The following is a 20,695-nucleotide window of genomic DNA, read 5'->3' on the forward strand; positions in this document are numbered from 1 at the left end:
CATCCATGTTTGTCTGGGATGGTCTTGCTTTGTGTCCCTGGTCCCAGGTGAATTTCTGACAGTGCTGCCTTTTTCTCTCAGCAGATATGGACGGCTGGTGAACTGCATGAGTGTCCTGCGTGGACTGCCGTCGTCCTGTGGGCTTTAGACCTTATGGTGTCTTCTGTGCCGTCCTTGTGTTAAAACCCCCCCTTTTTTTCCCCATCAAGTTTGTTGTCAAATTGTATCTCATGTAAGATGATAGCCAAGACCGGCCAGTGTTATTAAAAACAAAAACCATTCCAAATGAAAACAGCTAAGTCTTCATTAGTATCTCTTGGTATTGGCTGGGTTATCGATGCATTCTTTTGTCTGTGAAGGTAATTTTAACCCTCTCTATGGATTATGTAATTCTAGGTTTTTCCCTAAACTGAGGAATAGGATGGATATGCTTGTGAGAAAAACTGGTTTGAGAGTTCCTCATGGGTGTTGAGTGTTACAGTCACTCAGGACATTGTTACTAGTAGACTGCCTGTGCCCTGCCTTGAATTTAGCGATGCTTTAAAAGAAAAATTGCTGTGATACTTGAGGAAGATTATAGCAGTCCTTTCTTTGATTCAAGGGGAATGGCATACTGTTGATCAAAGTTCATTCCCACAGGTTGCAGGCCTAAGGACACTCCATTTGCAGTCTGTAGAAGTGGAGGGGAGTCTGGAGGATCCCACAGCGGGTGCCCGGGACCTAGACGAGAACTGTGCGTGGGTGGCCTGTGTGCTGCTGCCTCTACAGTGCACCTGTGTCAGAGCGCACCTGGGGGGCCTGCTGTAGACCTGGTGGCCAAGGTGCCCCCTCCACATGGGAGAGGCAGGACCCCCCGCTCTGAGTCTGCGGCTTACATTTCTTTCCCTCCAGTTGCTGGTAGGCCCAGTCTACGCAGCCAGGGTCTTCGGAGGAAGGGTGTTGGCGGTGTGTTGGGTCAGCACCCCTTCCTGCTGCTCTGAGGTCTGTGGGGTTTCTGTCTGCCCTGCGTGAGCCCCCCTGGCCAGGCCTGCTGTCGAGGCTCATGTTCCTGACACTCATCTTCACGGGCAGTGCTGTTTGGTTTTGTGATTATGCATTGTCCATACTCTATTAAAAATGGCCTTAAGCTGGTCATGATTACCACTAGAGGTTACAGTGCGAAATGGTGCTAGGCTGTTCATTGTTGTGTAGACAGTGTGGGGAGTGACAGTTCTGAATCTGTGGCCTGAGAATTCAGGGGAGGGAGAGGCAGGACAGTCAGGGTGCTGGCACAGCTCCCCGGAGTCCCGAGTGAGCCCCCAGAGCAGGCCCGGGGAGGCTGTCCTCGTTTGTGTTGGTGTCTGTAATCCTGCTGTGAGTCTTGGGGTAGTAAGGACAGTTCGGGCCCCCATGACTGAAGGGTGAAGTCGATCATTCAGTGTGTGCTAGGGCAAGAGTTTGTGGTGGAAGCAACTGCTTCAAGACTGTGGCTTCTGGATGGAGTCAGGTGACCTCCCAGGGGTGTGAGTTGGAGTCTTGTTGATGGAGATGTGTGGAAGGATGGCGCCTGCTTGACATTGAAAGCTGTAGAGCTGTAGAAGTCATCCCGTGTGCTGTGTTTGCAGTGCGTGGGTGTGCAGATATGTGGCCCATTTTTGCACAGTGGAACTGGGACGTGTGTGGGTTCAGGAAAGAGCACTGGATTAGGAATGAGGAGCCTCCTGGGACTGTGGATGAGCTGCCGCACTACTGCGGCCTTGGCTTATCTGTGCCTGATCCCTGTCGGCAGGGGGAACTGCCGTGGTGTTGGAGCCGTCCTTTTGTCTGAGAAACGTCAGTCGCTGGAAGACAAGCCTTAGCAGCTCCCCATACCTTCTGTTGCTTCCTCCCTTGCCTGGAACACCCTCTCCTCACCTGGCCACATCCTGTGTACCTTTCCAGACTTGACTGCTCCTCACCCTGCACTGCCTCTGCCCTGTGGCCCCATTCCCTCTCTGCATTCCCACTGAGCTGGAAGACCACAGCCTCCTACATCTGCTTTCTATCCTGAAAGTCCAACTTTTTCAAAAAACTTATTCTGTGTTTTTGAATATGCTGACATATTTTAACCTGGGTTATATTAATCATGAAGTTATGCCCCTAAATCCTTCAAAATGACCTTTCCAAAAATAACTCCATGTTCCCACATAGCCAAAATTGTAATGTCAGTCATACATGACAAGGTTAGTAATGATGTCTCAACACCATCTGATACGTAGTCTGTGTTTACGTTTCCCCAGGTGCTCCCAAGTACACTTTGTAGATGGTTTATCCAAAACGGTCCAGTGCGGGGCCCCTCATGGCATGTGGAGTCTCTTAATCCAGAACAGTCTTGTTTTCCGTGGCTCAGAATTGTGGACAGACTTAATGTCTGGCTTTTATAGGTGCCCAGGAACTGCTGGTTCAGTGAAGGCACAGAAAAGACAATGGGGATGAGATATTGAAGACATGTTTTTCTTCTTTGGTTCAGGGGGGATTTCTCTCAGTCTTAAATATTAATGATGTTTGGCATTCAATTAAAAAACTATGCCCTTGGTCCTCCTCCGTGCCATTGTCTTGTGGACGTACAACTTGATCCTTGTTGGCTCCTTCCAGTGTCTCCCCAGTGTTTGTCAGAATCCTCCTCATCCCGCTTGTCCCTGTGGCTGAGGTTCTCCGACCTACGATTGCAGAAATCTTCCTCAGATGGTTTCTCTGTGTCTCACTGTTTTCTTCTATGGTCTGTATAGTTTAGTATCTTCTGGCCGTTCTATTTTATGCCCAAATTGCTTTATATATGGCCTGTGTATTTCATAGAAGGCAAGATAATTTTCCTAAACAGTGCCAGCTACAATTCAGCTTCCTAAGAAGCAATTTCTGCAAAGCATTGCAAGAGAAATGAGGTCCAGCAAACATACTCTATGAGAATAGAGTTGAGAAAGTCATTGTACTTGAGGGCTTCATTTTTATCTCTAAATGAGAGGGTTGACCTGTAAGTAATGTAGATGATTCTTCTCCCTGTTCGGTGGGCTTTTTCTTGTGGTTATTTTGAATTTTTTAAAAGTGAGAGTTTTCCTTGGCAGAATGGAGTTATCTGTAGGTCTGTTTTGATAAGCAAGATTTGCTGTGCCCTTTTCTTTCTGAAGGCGTGGGGCATTCCAGTTGCTGCTTCCTGTCCTCAAGCGTGTTCCCCTTTCCCTGGTGAAGATGAGAAGTCTGAGGCCTGAGGGGCCCAGTGCAGGGCTGTAGCCAGCAGGTGGTCAGGGAGGCTCTACTCCATAGACCCAGCCCTCTTCCTATTTCCAGCGCTGCGGCCTCCTTCCCACAACGTGCTACCTTGTGTTGTGCCATTTAGTGTTAGACCGTGGGAACTCCCCTCCCCACTCCCCTTTTAAGAAGGTATTTTTCTATCCTTGTTTGAATACTCTGGGCTTCTTTTATCCCTGATTTGGTATTGTATTTCATTATGTAATTTCTATTGAGAGTAAAATATCAAAAATAAACTAAGTAATTTTAATGTTAATTAATTTTCTGGTGGAAAACTGGTAGGATGATTTCATTTTAGGAATATGGGATCATTCTACTGCACATTTAATTCACTTAAATGTACAGGTAAGTGTGAGTGTTTGAAATATGTTTTTCCAAATGGATAGATCCTAACGTGTATTTTGGGGCAAAGTGTGTCTGTGCAGCCGCCCTCTTCCCTAGCATGGTGCCTGTGTGTGGTGGTCCAGGTGGCAGGAAGTGTGCCTGTGCTGGCGTTGAGCCTTCTGCTGGGCAGATTCCTAATGACCTTCCTTACCTCACCAGGAACGCCTCTCACCCTTGGCTGTGTGTTAGAGTCACTTGAAGAGGGTTGGCATTTTGATTTCTGAGTCTCTCCAGAACACTGCTGGAGTATCCTGCCCTTCTACAGCCCCCCCAGGAGGTCTTAACGTGCAGCTCCTGCTGAGAATTGCAGCTCTTGAGGCTGAGGCTTCCAAAAGGAGGCCTGGAGACAATGGAATATGGTTTGCACTTCCTTCCATCCTGCTGCTCCTTGCCTTGCCAAGAGTGGAAATACTGCTAAAGCACCCAGCAAGTCGTGGTGGGGAATGAATGAATCCTGTCTAAGACACTTGCCTTAATAACCCTAGGGGAACAATTTAGTGTGTTAAATGTCATGGTAATTCTTATATACACACTGATTTACTTTTTGGAGAGATATTTCTGCAAAAGTTCTGAGACTTCCCTCTTATTCCCATAGTACAAAATTTCTCTGTACTCAGATTTTTCTGTTTCTGTTTTTCGTTGAATAGATTTCTATTTTAGGAAATAGTCTGTTATCTTTCTCTAGAGAAGCACTTCAATCGAAACATTCTATTGGCTGAGAATGTGCATTTTCCCCCTCTCCGGTAGGGATTTGCCTCATCTCATTGTCTAGCTTCCTGTTGAGAAGTGTGGTGTGTGTATTCACTTAAGCTCTGATGTCATATTGAAGCCCATTGGTGGGCAATTTCAGCCAATCAGATGCTTCCTGGTATCCAAGTAAGAAAGATATATAGTTCTGGAATAACAGGAAACTTCACGTTTTTCACATCCTGTTGTTCTGGGTTTTGTGACTTGCTGCCTTGCCACTATGAAGGTTAGTAGAAATTTATGTATGTATTTCTTTTTGCAGCATACCATGACTTGAATTTTCCGAGCTCTAAGATGAGATCTGTAGAGCTGAAAGACATTCAGATCTCCTATTTAAACATTTTATGATGAAGAGAAATTTTATGTTTTGCATATAAGGAAGCTGAGGCCTAAAATTTCATTCCTTTTTAAAAATGCAGCTTAACCCGTATTTGTTATAGATGGTTATGTCAGCCTAGATGCTGCTCTCATTTGAGTTGGGATTTCTACTTAAATAATATTACAACAAATGTATTCTGTATTAAAGATGATTCTAAAGACTATCTGTTCTAAGGACTGTTTTTTAAAGGAAGGATTTAGCTTCATGAAATCAGTTATATTTTGTGCTTTGTTAGAAATGGTATCGGTAAGCACATAGAATGCTTAAATGTGTTCACAGCTTTCCTTTTACGTTTTGTGGTTCCTTTCGGTATTTCCTTGTGAACTTCAAGAAAGTGACCTCTGGTTTTCAGCTCCTTTCTTGACTCTCTTAGTGATTTGATGGCTTTTTCTCCTGAGGTAGTTTTTTCAAGTCTGGTTTTTCTTTTTTTATGTTTAAACATCTCATGACTATTTTTACTTATTTGAAAAATTACAGACAGAAGGCCTTTAGCTGAAGATGAATTTTGAATAATATAGCAGGACTTTTTCACATTTGGTGTCACTTTTCTTAGCTTCTCTTGGCGTGAGCTTTATTACAGCAGCATGCAGCGCCTGCAGGGTGGGTGGCTGTTTGGATGCTGGTGCACGTCTCCATTCGGATGCCTTCTAACTGTGTACCAGCCTCTGTGCTGGGTGTTGGGAGATGTACAATCTGCCACTGCAGCTTTTTTAGTCTGGGAAGGCCTGTGGACATCCACCATCAAATTATCATGACACATGTTCTGAGGGAGCCTGGCTGGGGACCTGACTGGGTGTGGTGGGGGCACCAAGGCTGTCAAGGCAGGGCTCTGTCAGGAAGCAAGATGAATAAGGATTAGCCAGGAAAGGGAGGGGACCGAAGGCAGGAAGAGGAGAAGTGGGGCTTCTGGCAGGGTCTGCTAGAGGTGTGGGGAGAGGGCAGGACTGACAGGAGGAGAGGATAGCCCTAGAGAGAAGGTGGGGCCCTTGTCCACTGATGCTCATTTCCGGTAATCTCAGGACATAGGGCAACAGGATACATGTTTTGCTATTTAAATACATCTTTGTGTTATTTGCACTCTGAAAGAAATTGTTTCTTAATTTTTCTGGAATATAGTTGTGGATGATTTGACTGTTAAATTTATTTTTGCTTGAGGTTATTTGGTGACCAGAAGCCATATGTAGTCTTTGAGCAGTATGTGAGAGCTGTTTGTTTTGACATGGCTGTGTGTGTGCACACGCGTTCTAGACTCTAGTTGCCACATACCTAGGCGAACCAATGTGCTTTACCTTTCCAAGCTCCAAAATGAGTGGTGGGAAGTGCCTGCCAGTGGCAACGTGACCAGCTCCATCATGGTCCCCGGGCTCTAGATAGCCCTGGATTGGAGGGGATGCAGTTGTGGGCTTGCCTGGTCCTGGCCTCAGAGCTCTGAGGGTGGTGGTGTTCTCTTGTCCCGACCCCTTTCCTATCTGGGATCTGCTGCTCCTGTCTTTCCTCCTTTTCCCCTCATATCCACTCTGCTCTCTGATGTCTGCATTTTCTTTTGCTGCTGTTAGCTTTGGAATTGGCTGTCATTTCCCTTTTCTGTGTCTAGGAAAGAACATCTGTAGCACGTCCTGCCTGGGGCCTCTGTGTTAATCTGAGGAGAGGAGGAGTGAGCAAGCACCTCTGCTTGCTTGCTGAATGCCAGCAGCCTGCTGCCCCGTGAATAAGCTCACACTCCAGCGTGTAAAGAGGGGCAGGGGCGGGTGTTGGGTAGGGAATTGGCCTAATGCCGAGGGGGGCGCTGCACATAAGTAAGAGGATTCTGATTGGATTCTTACCCCAGGACTGAGAGACGGAACGTGCTCGTCTCCCTGTGGCAGGTTGTGTGGTCTCCTTAGGATTTCAGGCTGAGCATCGTCGCGTTGCTGGGAGAACTTAGTTCATCCTGCACCCAACGTAAGACTCTACTAATTTTGCTTGTTTAATTTTTCCTTTCAGACGTTTGATGCAAATGATTTGTATCAGGGGCAGAATTTTAACAAGGTCCTCAGTTCCTTAGTGACTCTAAATAAAGTAACAGCAGGTAAGACTCTTTTTTTATTGAACTCGAGGGGGTGGGAAGTCATATGGGCTGACACCTTTGGTGTTCTTGTTTTACCAAGGCCGGGGAGTGTTACTGAATTTACAAAATAAGCTTTTGTTGCATTACATTTTGATTGTTCCTTTTGCTGTGATATTTTATTTTCCTTGTTAGAACAGAATCTTCTTTAAATGTTCTGGTATGTATCAGGTGTTTTCCTTTTTGTGGATGGAGAGATTTCTCACCTGAAGGTATAGCAGGAGAAAAGTGTCTAGTTCTAATGGGAAGGCTCATGGGCTGTCTTGGAGCTAGAAGCACCTTTCTCTGAGTTTTTATTGAGTGTATGCTGATGAAAATTTGTATCTAGTGAGCAGAAGTTTTGAGCTGTGACCATGATAAGGGAGTGGCTCGTGGATTGGCCTGTAAAGTCCACACCACCTGTCCAGGGCTCCTGAGGGCTATGGCACCCAGGTACATGGTCCTATCCCCTGTTAGTACCGAGAGGAGCTTTTGGGGACATGGTGTGCCCCTCTCATGGGCCATCGCAAAGACAGGAGTTGTTCAGACAGGGTCCTCTGAGGGAAGGTGCATGTCCATGATGCCAGGGTCCCTGGAGGAAATGCTCCACGAGCCCCGAGGAGCTCTTTCTTGGATCTCTGTGTGGCTCAAAAGGAAGGAACTTTTTAGTTGCTTTTTTGTTTAATTAGAATAACTTTTTTTTTTTTAACTTAACCTTCACGGATGTTAAATATGAGATTTGTGGGGGGAAGTGACATGTCCTTTTCAAACAGAAACCTCTTGAGTTTATTTTGTCAGGGTCACTTCCCGGTTTGGTCTGGCCCTTCAGAGGGGGCTGTATTTGCCTCTCTGCACACCGAGGAGAGACTGGGGTTATGAACGCTTTGGGGCTGCAGTTCCTGGCTGTGGGAGGCTTCATCGGTGGTACAGGGACTGTCCTTGGTGCTGCCTCCCAGCACATGTGTGCTCTGACTATTGTCTGGAAGCTGCTGCTGCTGCTGGTGCCCTGGCAGGAGGCACTGGCTCCTATCTCTGGGAGCAGGGGCAGACCCCAGGCAGAGGTGTGGCTGTGGCTGCATGTTCACAGCTTGACTTCTGAGGTTTAAAGGGCTGTTCAGATGAAAGCATCTAGGAAACAAAAATTTACATGGCAGGATTATGAAGATGGATATAACTAATGAAAATTGTCACATTATTTAATGCCTTCTCTGTCTCTACAATCTAAAAATGATTCTTTTAATGTGAACAAACAGTGCACGTATCTAAAGTTACGAATGACATAGAAAAGGACATACGTTTGCAGTAGATCACTGGAATTTAATACAAGAAACACTGCAACAGATGATGTACAGAAGTGGCATATTCATGTGTCCTGACCACATGGGGGATCTGCCTGCAAACTCATATTCATCCACACCTCAGAGTTTTGAATGACTTTTTATGGAGACAGGGTCTTGCTCTGTTGCCCAGGCTGGAACACAGTGCGTAATCTCAGCTCACTGAAGCCTCAGCCTCCTCAGCAGCTGGGTCTGCAGGTGTGTGCCTCTGTGCCTGGCTAATTTTTGCATATTTTGTAGAGATGGGATTTTGCTGTGTTGCTCAGGCTGGTCTTAAACTCCTGAGTTCAAGCTATCTGCCCGCCTTGGCCTCCCAAGGTGCTGTGATGACAGGCGTGTGCCACCATGCCTGGCCTCAATGATGTGCCTTATAATTAACGTAGGTCTCTGTGGTAGATGGGGCAATAGCACAGATATGTAAAATCTACAAGTAATCCTTAATTTGACTCTGCTCCCATCGAATACTTTGAGGCTGCTCAGAGCAGCAGAAGATAGTAACTTTGAATTTCACTGTAGATGTTTTCTCTGCCTTCCTTGTAAGTGGGGGTGCTAATTAGGAAGAAGTGGCTTTAGAAGATGGCTTTAATTTGCACACTCAGTCTTGGGATGGTCAGCTTTCAAGGTTTGAGATGGTAGGATTTACAAGTAAATAAGAGAAGTCAGAATCCATTGACTCTCGGGCTATTGGTTTCTACCTCTACCTTATGGAAATGTATTTTGTATATGTTCTTGGGTGTCATTGGCTATATGTTGGATGTAAAATAGTTAGCTTTGTTCTTTACAAAGACAAATTTGGAAGTTATCAGATAAACTTTTAAGCTTTTAAACTACAGGAATGACCCCTCCTAGATGGAAGGAATGTTTTGCTTTTCTATTTGCCCTTTGTTTTTGTTTTTGAAGTCAGTGGGAAGGCAATGCCCGTATCTTTTCTTTTTGAGACAGAGTTTCGCTCTTGTTGCCCAGGCTGGAATGGCACGATCTTGGCTCACTGCAGCCTCCGCCTCCTGGGATTACAGGCACACACCACCACACCCGGCTAATTTTGTATTTTTAGTAGAGACGGGGTTTCTCCATATTGGTCAGGCTGGTCTGGAACTCCCAGCCTCAGGTGATCCGCCTGCCTTGGCCTCCCAACGTGCTGGGATTACAGGCGTGAGCCACCGTGCCCGGCCTTGTATCTTTCTAGATTTCACCTTCCCTTGATTGGCGAACAGTAAGGCGGCTGCAGCAACCACCGTTACTGTGGATGTCTTTGTCTTTGTCTTTCTGCTTCTGTCACTTAAAACCATATGTGTTCTCAAGGCATTTACTTGACTGGAACTGGCCTTTTAATTGGATAGAAGAAAGCTTGGTGATGGGGAAGTACAGAATGTCTTCAGGATGCCCTCCTCATATGAGAATTTCCTGAAAGGCTGGGGCCAGCAGAGCGCTGCAGCCCATGGCAGGGAGCCCTGTGGAATTTGCTGGAAATGCCCTTTTAGCTGGTTTTGTGCTGCAGGTTGCCTGAGACCCCTGTGTTCTCAAGTAGAACGTGCTCTATAGAGATTACTCGTAACCTGCCCTCAGCAGGTCCTGGGAAGTGTAGGGTGCATGGGTGACCTGAGAAGAGTTTAAGACCATTGGGATAGCAAGCCCACGTCTGTGGGGTCAGGCAGGTGGCGTGAAGGGAGGAGCTGGACAGAAGGGTGTGGGTGCTGGGTCCTCTCAGGACAGCCCCTGCCCAGCTGTGAGCCAGCTTTACCTGAGGGGATATAGACCTGGTGTGGCCACATCCTAAATGTGTCAAGAGCAGTGAGGAATCTGGGTTTTTGCTAATACCTTCGGACTTTTAGATGTTGACAGTTTAATTCAGAATTTTATCAGATACTGTGTAAGCTAATCCAAACACCTGCGAGGAAGCTGGGACCTGGAGACTTAGGGTTGCTTTCATGGAAGGCTCCCTGGAATTTAGGATATGGCTGGGCACGTGCCTCTCAAAACAGCAATTTTCCCAGCGAACTTTTTCACAGCCTTGTTCTCTCTGTCTCTTTTTTTTTAATTGAGTCACTTTTAAGAATAAGTTGCTATTATTTGTTGGTTGGCCTATGTGGAGTGTCTTATGAAGGGGGATCCAGAGAATAGAACTAAGCCTCTTAATATCTGTTTACTTAGATTCTGTCAACGACTTCATGAGGTGAGTAGAGCCTGTGCTGCCTTAGTGTTGGGGAAATAATCCTCAGAAGGTTCTCTCTGGCTGAAAAATACAGCGGGATTTTCTCTTTTAAATAAGAGTCTTTTCCTTCTGTTGCTTATTGCATGACACATCGTCCCGGAAAAGTGGGCACGTGGTGGTAGTGCGTTGGAGAATCAGTACTTGGTTGTTCTCTGCTCCATCATCGAATTTGAGAGGCTTGTTTTTTTCCAAGGTGAAGGGAAAATCTTAAGTTATAATACATTTCACAAACTTTTGAAAATTTTACTAGAGAAGAACTGATGAATAGTTATCTCCAGATAATTTCTGGAAAGGTAGTTGGGGAATGAATGCAAGTCATTTATGTAGCAAAGTATTTGTTCTTTGTTTTCTGCATAAATGGGCTGCTTTGTTGTGGTCTTTTGGTGTGTCCCTCTGTGCTGCCCTAGTTTTAAAGTCTAGTGTGTAGTGTGGGTGCGTGGTATCAGGCGCTCTCAGCTCTCTTTTTCTGTGTGCATGCCCTTTGCAGACATCGGGCTGGGGAGTGACTCCGTGTGTGCCCGGCCCTCGTCTCACCGCATAAAGTCTTTTGACTCCCTTGGATCACAGTCTTTGCACACTCGGACTTCAAAACTGTTCCAGGGCCAGTATCGGAGTTTGGTAAGTTTGAGAGATTTTGTTACTTAAATATGTTTGGGAAGGATATGAGTGTGTATGGATATATCTGGAAAGATACATAAGCCTCCATAAATGGTGTTAAACAGGGCGAAGTTAGCTGGACTTTGCCTCCGCTGCTCCTGTAATCGGGTTTGACATTTGCTCATTACCAGATTATCCAGATACTATGCCTAATGAGTGCTTTTGAGAAACGCGTTTGTTTTTAGGTTGTATTGCAAGACTCATGGCTCGCTATCTGGAGTGATGCCTGCTTTAAAATACATCCCTTGTCACTTGCATGGCATTAGCAGCTATGCACCTGTACAGAAATATGAGAATAAGAAATATATATGTAGAAATACTCAGCTCTGTAAAGAAGAGATGGTTAAAACTAAAAAATCTGACTTTTTTTTTTTCTCTTCATGAAAGCATGGCTTAGTGTGCTTTACTAAGGCAGAATTTAGTTTATAGAGGAGGGAATCCCTTAGAATGGCTGATTGGGATGTGGAGAAAGAAACTTAGATGATTGAACAGTTGTCGTGGAGAGTGAAAAAATACTCTTTTATAAATGCTCAGGATACAGACTGTGAGTAAGACCCACGGAATGTAATAGTGAAGCTGAAAATGAGAAATTCCAGCCCTTCAAGCAGGTCTGGGCTGCCTGGAGAGTGTTGGGGCAGAGCCAGGGCTGCTACTCTGTAGTCCTGCACCCTTCTCTGAGCTGCAAGCTGGCGGGCAGTGACTTTGATTGGCTGCTGGGGATACCACTGCTTTCTCGCGACATCTTAGTACATTACTTTGTTGGAAACATAGTGATCATGTAAAGTGAGTCTAGAGAGAACCCTATTCTAGAGTCATTAAGGGTCCATGGATTTTCGTCTGCCTTAACACGGGAATATTGCTAAGTAAGCTGGTGGTGGTCCTCAAGAAATAAAAATTAGTTTAGATAGAGTCGTGTTTTGTAGAGGGAAATAAATTAGAGTGGTTTATGAAGCATGTGTTAAAAATGGAAAGGTACGCAAGGAATGTGATTTTTATATTTCTGAACTTTTTGACCTCAAACTTGCTATCATTGCTGTGTCTCCTCTTAGAGGACCCCTGAAGGGTTTGACTGCTCCAGGCGCGGTGGGCGGTGGGCTGCGTGGCCTGAGTGCTGCAGTCCTCACAGCGGCCCCACGAGGCCTGGCTGTTGCTATTTCTTGCTTTGCGGAGTCTGCACTGGAGGAATTCTGTGGACTACCATTGGGAGCATTAGAATTCCAAGTTAAGAAAAACTAAACAAACCACCCTAAACACACTTGAAATTAGCTCTGTAAAATACGTGAGGAAAACTACGAGAGATATCAGCACGCCTTGGGTAAAGTCGTGATTTGCTGTCTCACCCGTTCACCGGTGGCAATTTTCATCTGATTTTTTTTTCTTTTTGAGTAGAGGACTGGATTACAAATGTATAATTTTAAGTAAAATAAAGTTAAATGTTGGTAATCTTACTGAGATCATAAGTACAGGATTAATTTTTCATTAGCTGCAGAAATTTTGTTATGGTAGAAATCAAGACTTGCACTCTCTGACCTGTGTGAAGTCTTTTTGGGGCTGATTGATGTTTTGATTGGGTGCTAGTGAGCTGCTTTCTCTTTGATGGAACATGCTAAGACCTCTCTCAGCCATGCTAGGTAAGATGAGTGTTTCTTTACCCTTAGGTTTTTCTGTGTGTAGTTTATCAATAGCACTTTGAGGTAGTTTCCTTGGATTAAAAATTAAAAACTTATCTTGAAACAAGAATGGCCAAACATTCCTTTGAAGCTGGGCGGTGGATGCATGGAGGGCCACCTGTCACTCTCTCCTTTTGTGTGCATTTGAATATTTCCATGATAAAAGGTTAAGCTAAAAGGCAACTTGCAGTTTCTTGAACGTCAGTTTTGAGATCATATTAAACCTCAGCTTTGAGATTGTGTAAGACGCTTCCATACCCCAGACGAGGATCTGTGTTCTGAGGGGCTGGTGCTGTTTACGCCCCTTTGCTCTTGCGTTGCTCCTTCATTACCTGCCTCCCTTTCAGTGTAAGAATGTGTCCTCCAGCCACCACTGCAGTTGCTGGTTGTTTTTTTAAGCTTGTTTTTCGTCTGTGAAACCGTCAGCCCCCTGCCCCAGGACAGATTTCCTGCCTTGGGATATAAGCAGGCTTGAACAGTTTGATGTTGTGTTTACTGCTTTGCACTGCAGTGGAGGTTTTCACTTGTCTGCGGTGCTTCTCCACCATTCCAAGGAAAGAACACTCGGGAGAGTTCTTACCCACTTCCAGAGGCTGAGTTAAATCGAGCTCTTTATCCAGTTCGGCTCTGTGATGGGCCTCAGTGGTGAAAAATGTGGTAGGCGCCAGCTGTAGATTGAGGTGTGGTTTTCCTCACAGATAAGGCATGAGTTGGTACTTCACTCTTAAGAACTTTGATCGACACCGCTGGAATTCCTAGTGTCTCTGCTGTGCTAAATTTTTAGTCTTCAGCTGCTGGCTGCTGATAGGTACAGCCCTGAGTGCTGAATGCTGTTCTCAGAGTTTGGGGATGGCATTTGTGAGGTGATTGTCCCCATCATCCTTCACTTCTGGGAGAGGTGACTTGATTTCTTAAAGTGCTTCTTCTGCTTCTGGAAACTAGGGACCTGGACGTCTGGCACAGTCCTGATGCTGGCAGGTAACCTTGGCTTTGGACCAGTCACTGAGTGTGTTTCCAAGACATGCAAGAAATTATATCCAAATGTATTGTACACATTGTTAAATATTTTCATATACCATATTTTGTCAATTCGAAGACTTTAACACATCTGGAAGTATGTGTACCTTATAGTTGATGGTATGCCGTAATTTAATTGACAGTATTTGGTGGAATATAAAGGCATTGTCTAATTTTTGGCATCTTACATTGGTTGACATATTATGAGGAGACTGAAGCTTAGAGAAGATATTTACACAAGATCATGGCACTCAGAAATAGTAAAGTTGGAGTGAAAATTGTCTCAGTCCTTTGACAAACATTTCTCCTTCTGTGAAGGAAATTACAGGTGCTCTTAGAGAGTGGAGGAGAGGGTAGAGTTGGTGTGAAGCAGCACTCCAGAGTGTCCTGGTTTTGGATTGTTAGGATAATTTCAGAACATGGGATACAATAAAGTAAACAGCTGATTAAGATGCAAGATACTGATGGGTGGTGCTTTGGCTCTAGGCATCAGAAAGAGGCCGTTAAGGAGCATGGTGGGCATAGATGACCGTACCCGGCCAGGTCATGTGTGCCTGGATGGGGTCTCTTTTCCCTTTGGGTTAGGGCAGTGGGGGAACTGTCTTCACTTCTCTCCAGTTACTTTTATTGACATGTAACATCCATAGAAAAACAGCTCATGTGTTGTGTGCATACAGCGTGATGTACTGCATGAGGAAATTTTATACATGGATATTCCTGTGTAAGCAGCACCCAGATGAGGAGGCAGAGCATGACCAGCCTCCAACTCCTCGATGGGGCTCGCGTTCCCCAAGGTATCTGCTGTCCTGATGTCTAATGGTAAAGATGAGTTTTATCCATTTTTGTATTTTTTAGCAATGGGATTCTGTGGCATATCTTTTTTTTTTCTTCTTTCACAACTGGCTTGTTTTTCTCAACGGAATGATGTAGATTCCCTTAAGTGTCATGTTGAGTCCAGACAGGTGACAAGCTGCAGTTTCCGGAGAGTTTTTTAAAAAAGGAGGAAAAACCGTCAATGATAAAATAGTGATGAAATACGTCTCTTCCGGCTTCCTGTAACACTATTGACACTGAACGGAGCCCTCACTCAGCTGCCATAATTTTAGGCTGAACTTGGTAGTATAGAGTATGTAGTTGGAATATAGCCTTTTCTAGGACACCTTTTCCCAGCCTGTCCCATGCATCTTGCGCCCTGATGGAGCACTTGTTGGCATGTTCTAAGCAATCTGTCTTGAGAGTAATAGGCAGAAAGAGTATTACAGAGCCCACATGTCCTTCAGCGTAATGACTGCCAAAGGATGGAGATATATGTTGTATTGGGACGTTTCACCTGGATACCTGGATCTGAAACGGCTGCCTGCCCCCTGTATCTTTCCTTGGATTCTCCCCTCTCTTAGACGCCACCCTTCCTTTCTGGGGTGTTGCACTGCTGAAGTAATGTCAGTAGAGGTGCCTCCCTCATTCCTGCCTTGAGTGTAGAGCGTGCCTGCATTTGCACACTCATGACTGTGAGGTGGAACGCCACTGCCTCTTAATCATACCTCATCTCCCCCCTGCTTCCATTCAGGCCCGCGGTGGCCTCAGCCCTGGTGCTGGCTGGAGCCTCAGGGCTGGCCAGGGGTGACCCTGGGCACCTGACCTAGGGAGGGGCCTGCTGCGCCTGTGTTGCTTTGCTCACCACAGTTGTGTTCTGGCGTTGGAGCTGATCACCAGGCTGCATGCACTGTGAGCCTGTTTTCCACAAGGCCAGTGTGCCCAGGTGACGTTGGATTACTCACAGGAGAGTGTGGTGGCGATCACAGCAGACAGCTGGTGAGTGGAGATGGTGGTTTGCAAAAAGAGAACTTTACGTGGCACAGTGAACTCAGGTCACGTTTCACCACACGAGAGCAAGCAGCACGTGACAGTTTCTGGATGGGAGCTTCAGTTGCAGTGGCAAACTTGACCCTGCGCCTTGTTGGTCACAGGGCCCAGAGAGCTTTGTGTCTGTGCTGGTAATTGTTCGCTGGCGCTTTTGTTGCCAAACAGTGAAGAGAGACTTCTGGATTAAATATGAAAAATGCATTAAATATTTCACTTACGAATTTGAATTATTAAATATATATTTATAATTAATACTTAATCTGTAAACACATTTAAATAGGTAAGTATTAAATATTTTTGGAATATTACAGCTACTCCTTACTGAGGATCTGTTGTGACCTCTTTGATGCTTTACCTTTTGAAAATGTTTTTTTTGGTGATTTATACATGCACTTAGTTTAAAGTCAAGTAATTCTCTGAAACCTGCTGTTAGGAAAAAACACAGTAGAGACGGCCACTTTTAATTTTTTCCACTGGTTCTTTTTTTGTTCATTTTTATGGTACATAGTACATATATATTTATGGGGTACGCGAGCTGTCTTGATACAGGCATACAAGGTGTAGTAATCATATCAGAGTAACGGGGGGCGTCCGTCCCCTCTAGCAGCTGTGACTTCTGAGTGCTGGTTCTTCAGAAGTGCTTTCTGATGTGGATAGTTGTTAGTGTGGTGTCCTGTGGGGCCGAGGGGCGACCTTGCTGGACGGTTCTGTTTGGTTGTCTTGCTCCTCCAGTCGGTTCTTTGTAGGTATTTGCCTGTGTGTCTCTAAATAAAGTGTCCCCTTTTTTTCTTAATTTGAAGTGATACCAATGTGAATTCCCACAGAGAAAGGGGAGTTGGTGCTGTTTTCTTCCCCTGGCCCCCTTTCCTGCATAAATGCCTAGGCCCGTCGTCCCCGTGGCTGAGTTCCACCATGCTTTCACTGAGATCCGTGTTCAGGGTAACATGACGAGGCGAGTGCTATTCAGAGCAGAGCCACATTGTATGCTATGGCTGTTCTTACCCATAACGTTTTGTTTCTGAGAATTAGTAATTCTCATTTCTTTAGTTTTTTGTGTACTTTTTGCAGGTTGCAGATCTAGTCATTTGCATATTTCTGAGGGTCTCTTTGACATTCAAACGCGTTATTTTTTTGTCTTCTCTTCCTGATTAACACTCTTGGAGCCTGTGCCGTACTTTAAACTCCCTTGGTTGTGAGCCAGGCTGGCCGCACAGCTGCTGCCTCTGAGCCGCCTTCCGTTGTCACCTGGGACACTCCCCCTGACTGTGTAGCTCTCCTCAGCCTCTTTCTCTTCAGTTTTTTGTTGGTTAATCCCTCTGTTTTGGAGAAGCACCTTTTTAACTCCTTGAGAAAGGGGTGCGTGGGAGGTAAATTTTTGAGATTTGTATATCTGTAGATGTCTGTTTTATTAATCAGTTTTTTGTCTTTAGTTTTCATACGTTATTATGGTATGAGTTGGTTTGAATTTCTTTAGGTTTATACTATTTGGGGTTCACAGAGATTCCTGGATTGGTATATTTATGTCTTTTGCCAAATTGGGGATATTCTGAGCCATATTTCCTACCCTGCTTTTCAGCTCTGCCCTCTTAGACCCAGCTTCTGAGACTGATACCAGTCTTTGAAGTTCTGTTATTTCCCACAAGTACCTGGGAGTGAGTGTTGCTGGATCGGGGGCTGATGATGGGCCTGCTAGTGGTAGAGAGGGGGCTGTATGTTAAGAAGTGTGGGTGGTCTCAGGCCTTCCCTATGGCTGGGTGGAGGGCAGGGAGAAGCTGGTGTGGGCAGATGGAATCTCCTGCCACCTGGTGGGGATAGAGGCCTGGACTCTCTGCCGATGTCACTGGTGCTCCCTGGAGCTCTGGACATTTTGTGCAGTCCGTGGGGACACTGTGTTGCAGGTGGGCTGGGCTCGCCTACTGTCCGTGGTAGGGAAGTGGAGTGGGCCAGGGCTGATGTCTGCCAGGCGGCCCTTTTCTTGCCCCTGTGCCGGCACGAGCAGGCTTCTCCTGGGGTTGTGAGGCTGTGCCTTTTGATAGTTCTGCATCTCCAGCCTCTCCGGAGCTCTGTCCAGGGCAGATGGAAATCAAAGAGGCCCCAGCCCCTCTGCCTTCCCCTTTCTACCTTCCAGAAATCTGAAAATACGTACAATTTTTGAGAAAAATGCAAATTAAAATATGAGGTACTATTTCTTCTTGTCAGTTTGGCAAAAATAGAAATGTTTGGCAATATTGAGTGTTGGTGGAAGTTTGAAATAAGAACTTTTAGATACTGTTGGTGGGGATGTTGCTTGGTGTAGTTTGTAGAAACCTTTTGGAGGGCAATTTAAAAAGATATATTAAAAAGTTAACTGTAATACGTCTTCTGACAAGAATTTAATGCATAGGCTTGTTTACAGGTATATTCAAAGGTAGACATACAAATATTTTTAATGCAGCCTTGTCTACACAAGGAAAGCACTGTATATGGTATATGGAAATATACTGGAAATAAATAATCTGAAAATCCAGTGATGGAGAGTGGGTTCCATAATGAATGCTATAGTCATATAGCATAACATGAAGTGTTAGGTAAGCACCAGTAAGTACTGCCAGAGAAATGACCATGTTGTCTTAACTTTTGTGACTTGTGGAGAAGTATGTGTAGTGTGACTCTGTCTCTGTGTACACGCATGTGTCTGATTACGTAGGCGTCACCGTGGCAGACCAGGACCTTTGAATGCTGTGAAGAAGGTGTTCTCTGGGGGCTGGAGTGGTGCTAGTGGTGGTCATGGTGCACTGGAAGGGAGGAAACTGAAATTTCTCTAAATGTTTTTTTGCTGTTGGGCAGTTATGCTACCTTTGTACTGGTGAAGTATCTGTTTTATAATGAAGTAGACTGTTCTTGGTATAATTTTTCTCCCACTCTTCCCCTTTTAGGACATGACCGATAATAGCAACAATCAACTGGTAGTAAGAGCAAAGTTTAACTTCCAGCAGACCAATGAGGACGAGCTTTCCTTCTCAAAAGGAGACGTCATCCACGTCACCCGTGTGGAAGAGGGAGGCTGGTGGGAGGGCACGCTCAACGGCCGGACTGGCTGGTTCCCCAGCAACTACGTGCGCGAGGTCAAGGCCAGCGGTAAGTGGCCGAGCCTGTCCTGTGTGTGGCTTTTCTTTGCCATGAGCAGAAAGAAGTAAATGTACTTGACATAGCGTTTACTCTCCAGCTGGACCTGTGCAAATGACCTGGTCTTAGGATAAGTTTTTTAATGGATTCTCACCTCAGCCCCACATTGGGGCCCTGGCGTCAAGGGCTCTGTAGTTACCAGGCACCATTTCCTTTCGTCCTGGCGTTTTTCAGATGTGAAGAGAAACACCTCAAATCTTTAATCGTTGCAGTTTTACTGTGATAGAATTGATCCTTTTTTTTTTTTTTGGTGGGGGGAAGGGGCGGCTAGTGTCAGGACTTGGAGTTGGTGATCCGCAGGCTGGATTTAATTTTTGTGACTATGGGTGGCAGTGAAGTAATTTCTGTCATTTTCTTCGTACTAGTGATAGTATTTTACAAATGCATTGCTTCCTTATGTTTTGTAGTTGTTCACATTGTTTCACCGACTTTCCGATTTTGGGGCTTGTGTTCTTATGAAAGAATAGTGATCCTTGGCACATGGCTGTGGCTGCTGGGCTGCCGTGCCTGTTGTGGAAGCGTGTGGGTGGGTGGGCAGAGGCTGGGGGTGGGATTGGTCAAGGGGACATCATGTATGTAACTTGCATTCTGCCCTGTAGTTGAAAAACACCGTTGTATACTACAGTTCCTCTGATTCTGCTGGGGAAAGAGTGACTTAAGAGAATAGCTGATACTCAGGGAGGTGTGGAAAGAACATGATGTAAAATTATAGCTCTGCTCTAGGGCCTGGAACTGAGCCTCAGAGCCACAGGTGTTTCAGATGGAAAATGAGGATGATCGTTCTCCCTTGTGTGGTCTTGTGGGGTTGAATTGTTAAGGTTTGTACTGTGTATGGAGTCTGGCAGAGTAGGAGCTAAGGGAATGTTAATGGCTGCTGTTGTTTTTCTAAGGTAGCAAGAAAAAAGATTTATAAATGGGAATATGACAATTTTGATGTAAAAATATTTTTTCAGTGACCTCAGAAAACACTTGGCAGTTGGCAGCCCTTATTTGTAAACGTCTCTGGTGGAATTTTTAGGAACATATGCCTATTCTTTCTCTATTGTATGTATACATACACATATATGTAAAGCAGTTTGCCATTTTTAAATGTACTGTTCAGTAGCACTAAGTACATTCGCATTTTTATAACCATCACCACTGTTTATCTCCAGAACTTTTTTCTTCTCAAACTGAATTCTCTTCCCATTAAACTGTCCCCTTTCCCCTCCCCAGCCCCTGCCCTCTACCATTCTGCTTTCTGTCTCTGAGTTTGATTACCGTTGGTGCCTCATGTAAGTGCAATCATTTTGTCTTTTGACTGGCTTATTTCACTCAGCATAAAGTGCTCAAGGGTTTTCCACGCTGTAGCATGTGGCGGAGTTACCTTCCTTTTTAAGGCTGAATATTTCATTGTATGTATGTACAACATTATGTGTTGATGAGAACTTGGGTTACCGTCACCTCTTGGCTATTGTGAATAATGCTGCTACGAGCATGGTTGTGTAAGTATTTGAGTCCTTGCTTGTCAGTTCTTTTCTGTATATACCCAGAAATGGAATTGCTGGGTCAGATGGTAATTCTGTGATTAAGTCTTGAGGAACTGCCACGTGGTTTTCTCCAGTGGCTGTACCACATCACGTTCCCAGCAGCAGTGCACAAGGGTTCTGCTGCTTCTGTGTTCTCCCCAACTTGTTTTGTGTGTGTGTGTGTGTGTGTTTTAAGTAATAGCCATGCTGTTGCATGTGAAGTTGTTACTGTTTTTCGTAGTTGTTAATAATTTAAAAGGCAGTATTTTTTATTGTAATAAATCGACTTGGGCAGAATTTTTTCTGGCTGCTTGTTACGTTCCAGTTAATGTGTAAAGTACTTTCCATTTGCAACTCGGTTCTCCCCATAACCCTTGAAGACAAGTGTTGCTGGGCTGTTAGGAAGCAG

General features: G+C 45.1%; 1 protein-coding gene across 6 annotated transcripts in view; it reads left to right on the forward strand.

The window, feature by feature from the left end:
- The window catches only part of ARHGEF7 (Rho guanine nucleotide exchange factor (GEF) 7), a 143,455-nt gene that overhangs the window by 36,912 nt on the left and 85,848 nt on the right, over nt 1-20,695 (forward strand). For 4 of the 6 annotated variants that reach the window (XM_011933903.1, XM_011933902.1, XM_011933905.1 and 1 more), the window contains exons 2-4: nt 6,758-6,842; nt 10,894-11,024; nt 18,529-18,730. In XM_011933903.1, coding sequence (XP_011789293.1) covers nt 18,532-18,730 — 199 coding nt within the window. In that variant the 5' untranslated portion in view covers nt 6,758-6,842; nt 10,894-11,024; nt 18,529-18,531. Of the gene's footprint in view, nt 1-4,569; nt 4,622-6,757; nt 6,843-10,893; nt 11,025-18,528; nt 18,731-20,695 lie in introns of those variants that run through there. The other 2 variants (XM_011933901.1, XM_011933907.1) reach the window with 2 other exon arrangements.

Source organism: Colobus angolensis, unplaced genomic scaffold (genome assembly GCF_000951035.1).
Source record: "Colobus angolensis palliatus isolate OR3802 unplaced genomic scaffold, Cang.pa_1.0 Scaffold13, whole genome shotgun sequence".
NCBI classification, from domain to species: Eukaryota; Metazoa; Chordata; class Mammalia; order Primates; family Cercopithecidae; genus Colobus; species Colobus angolensis.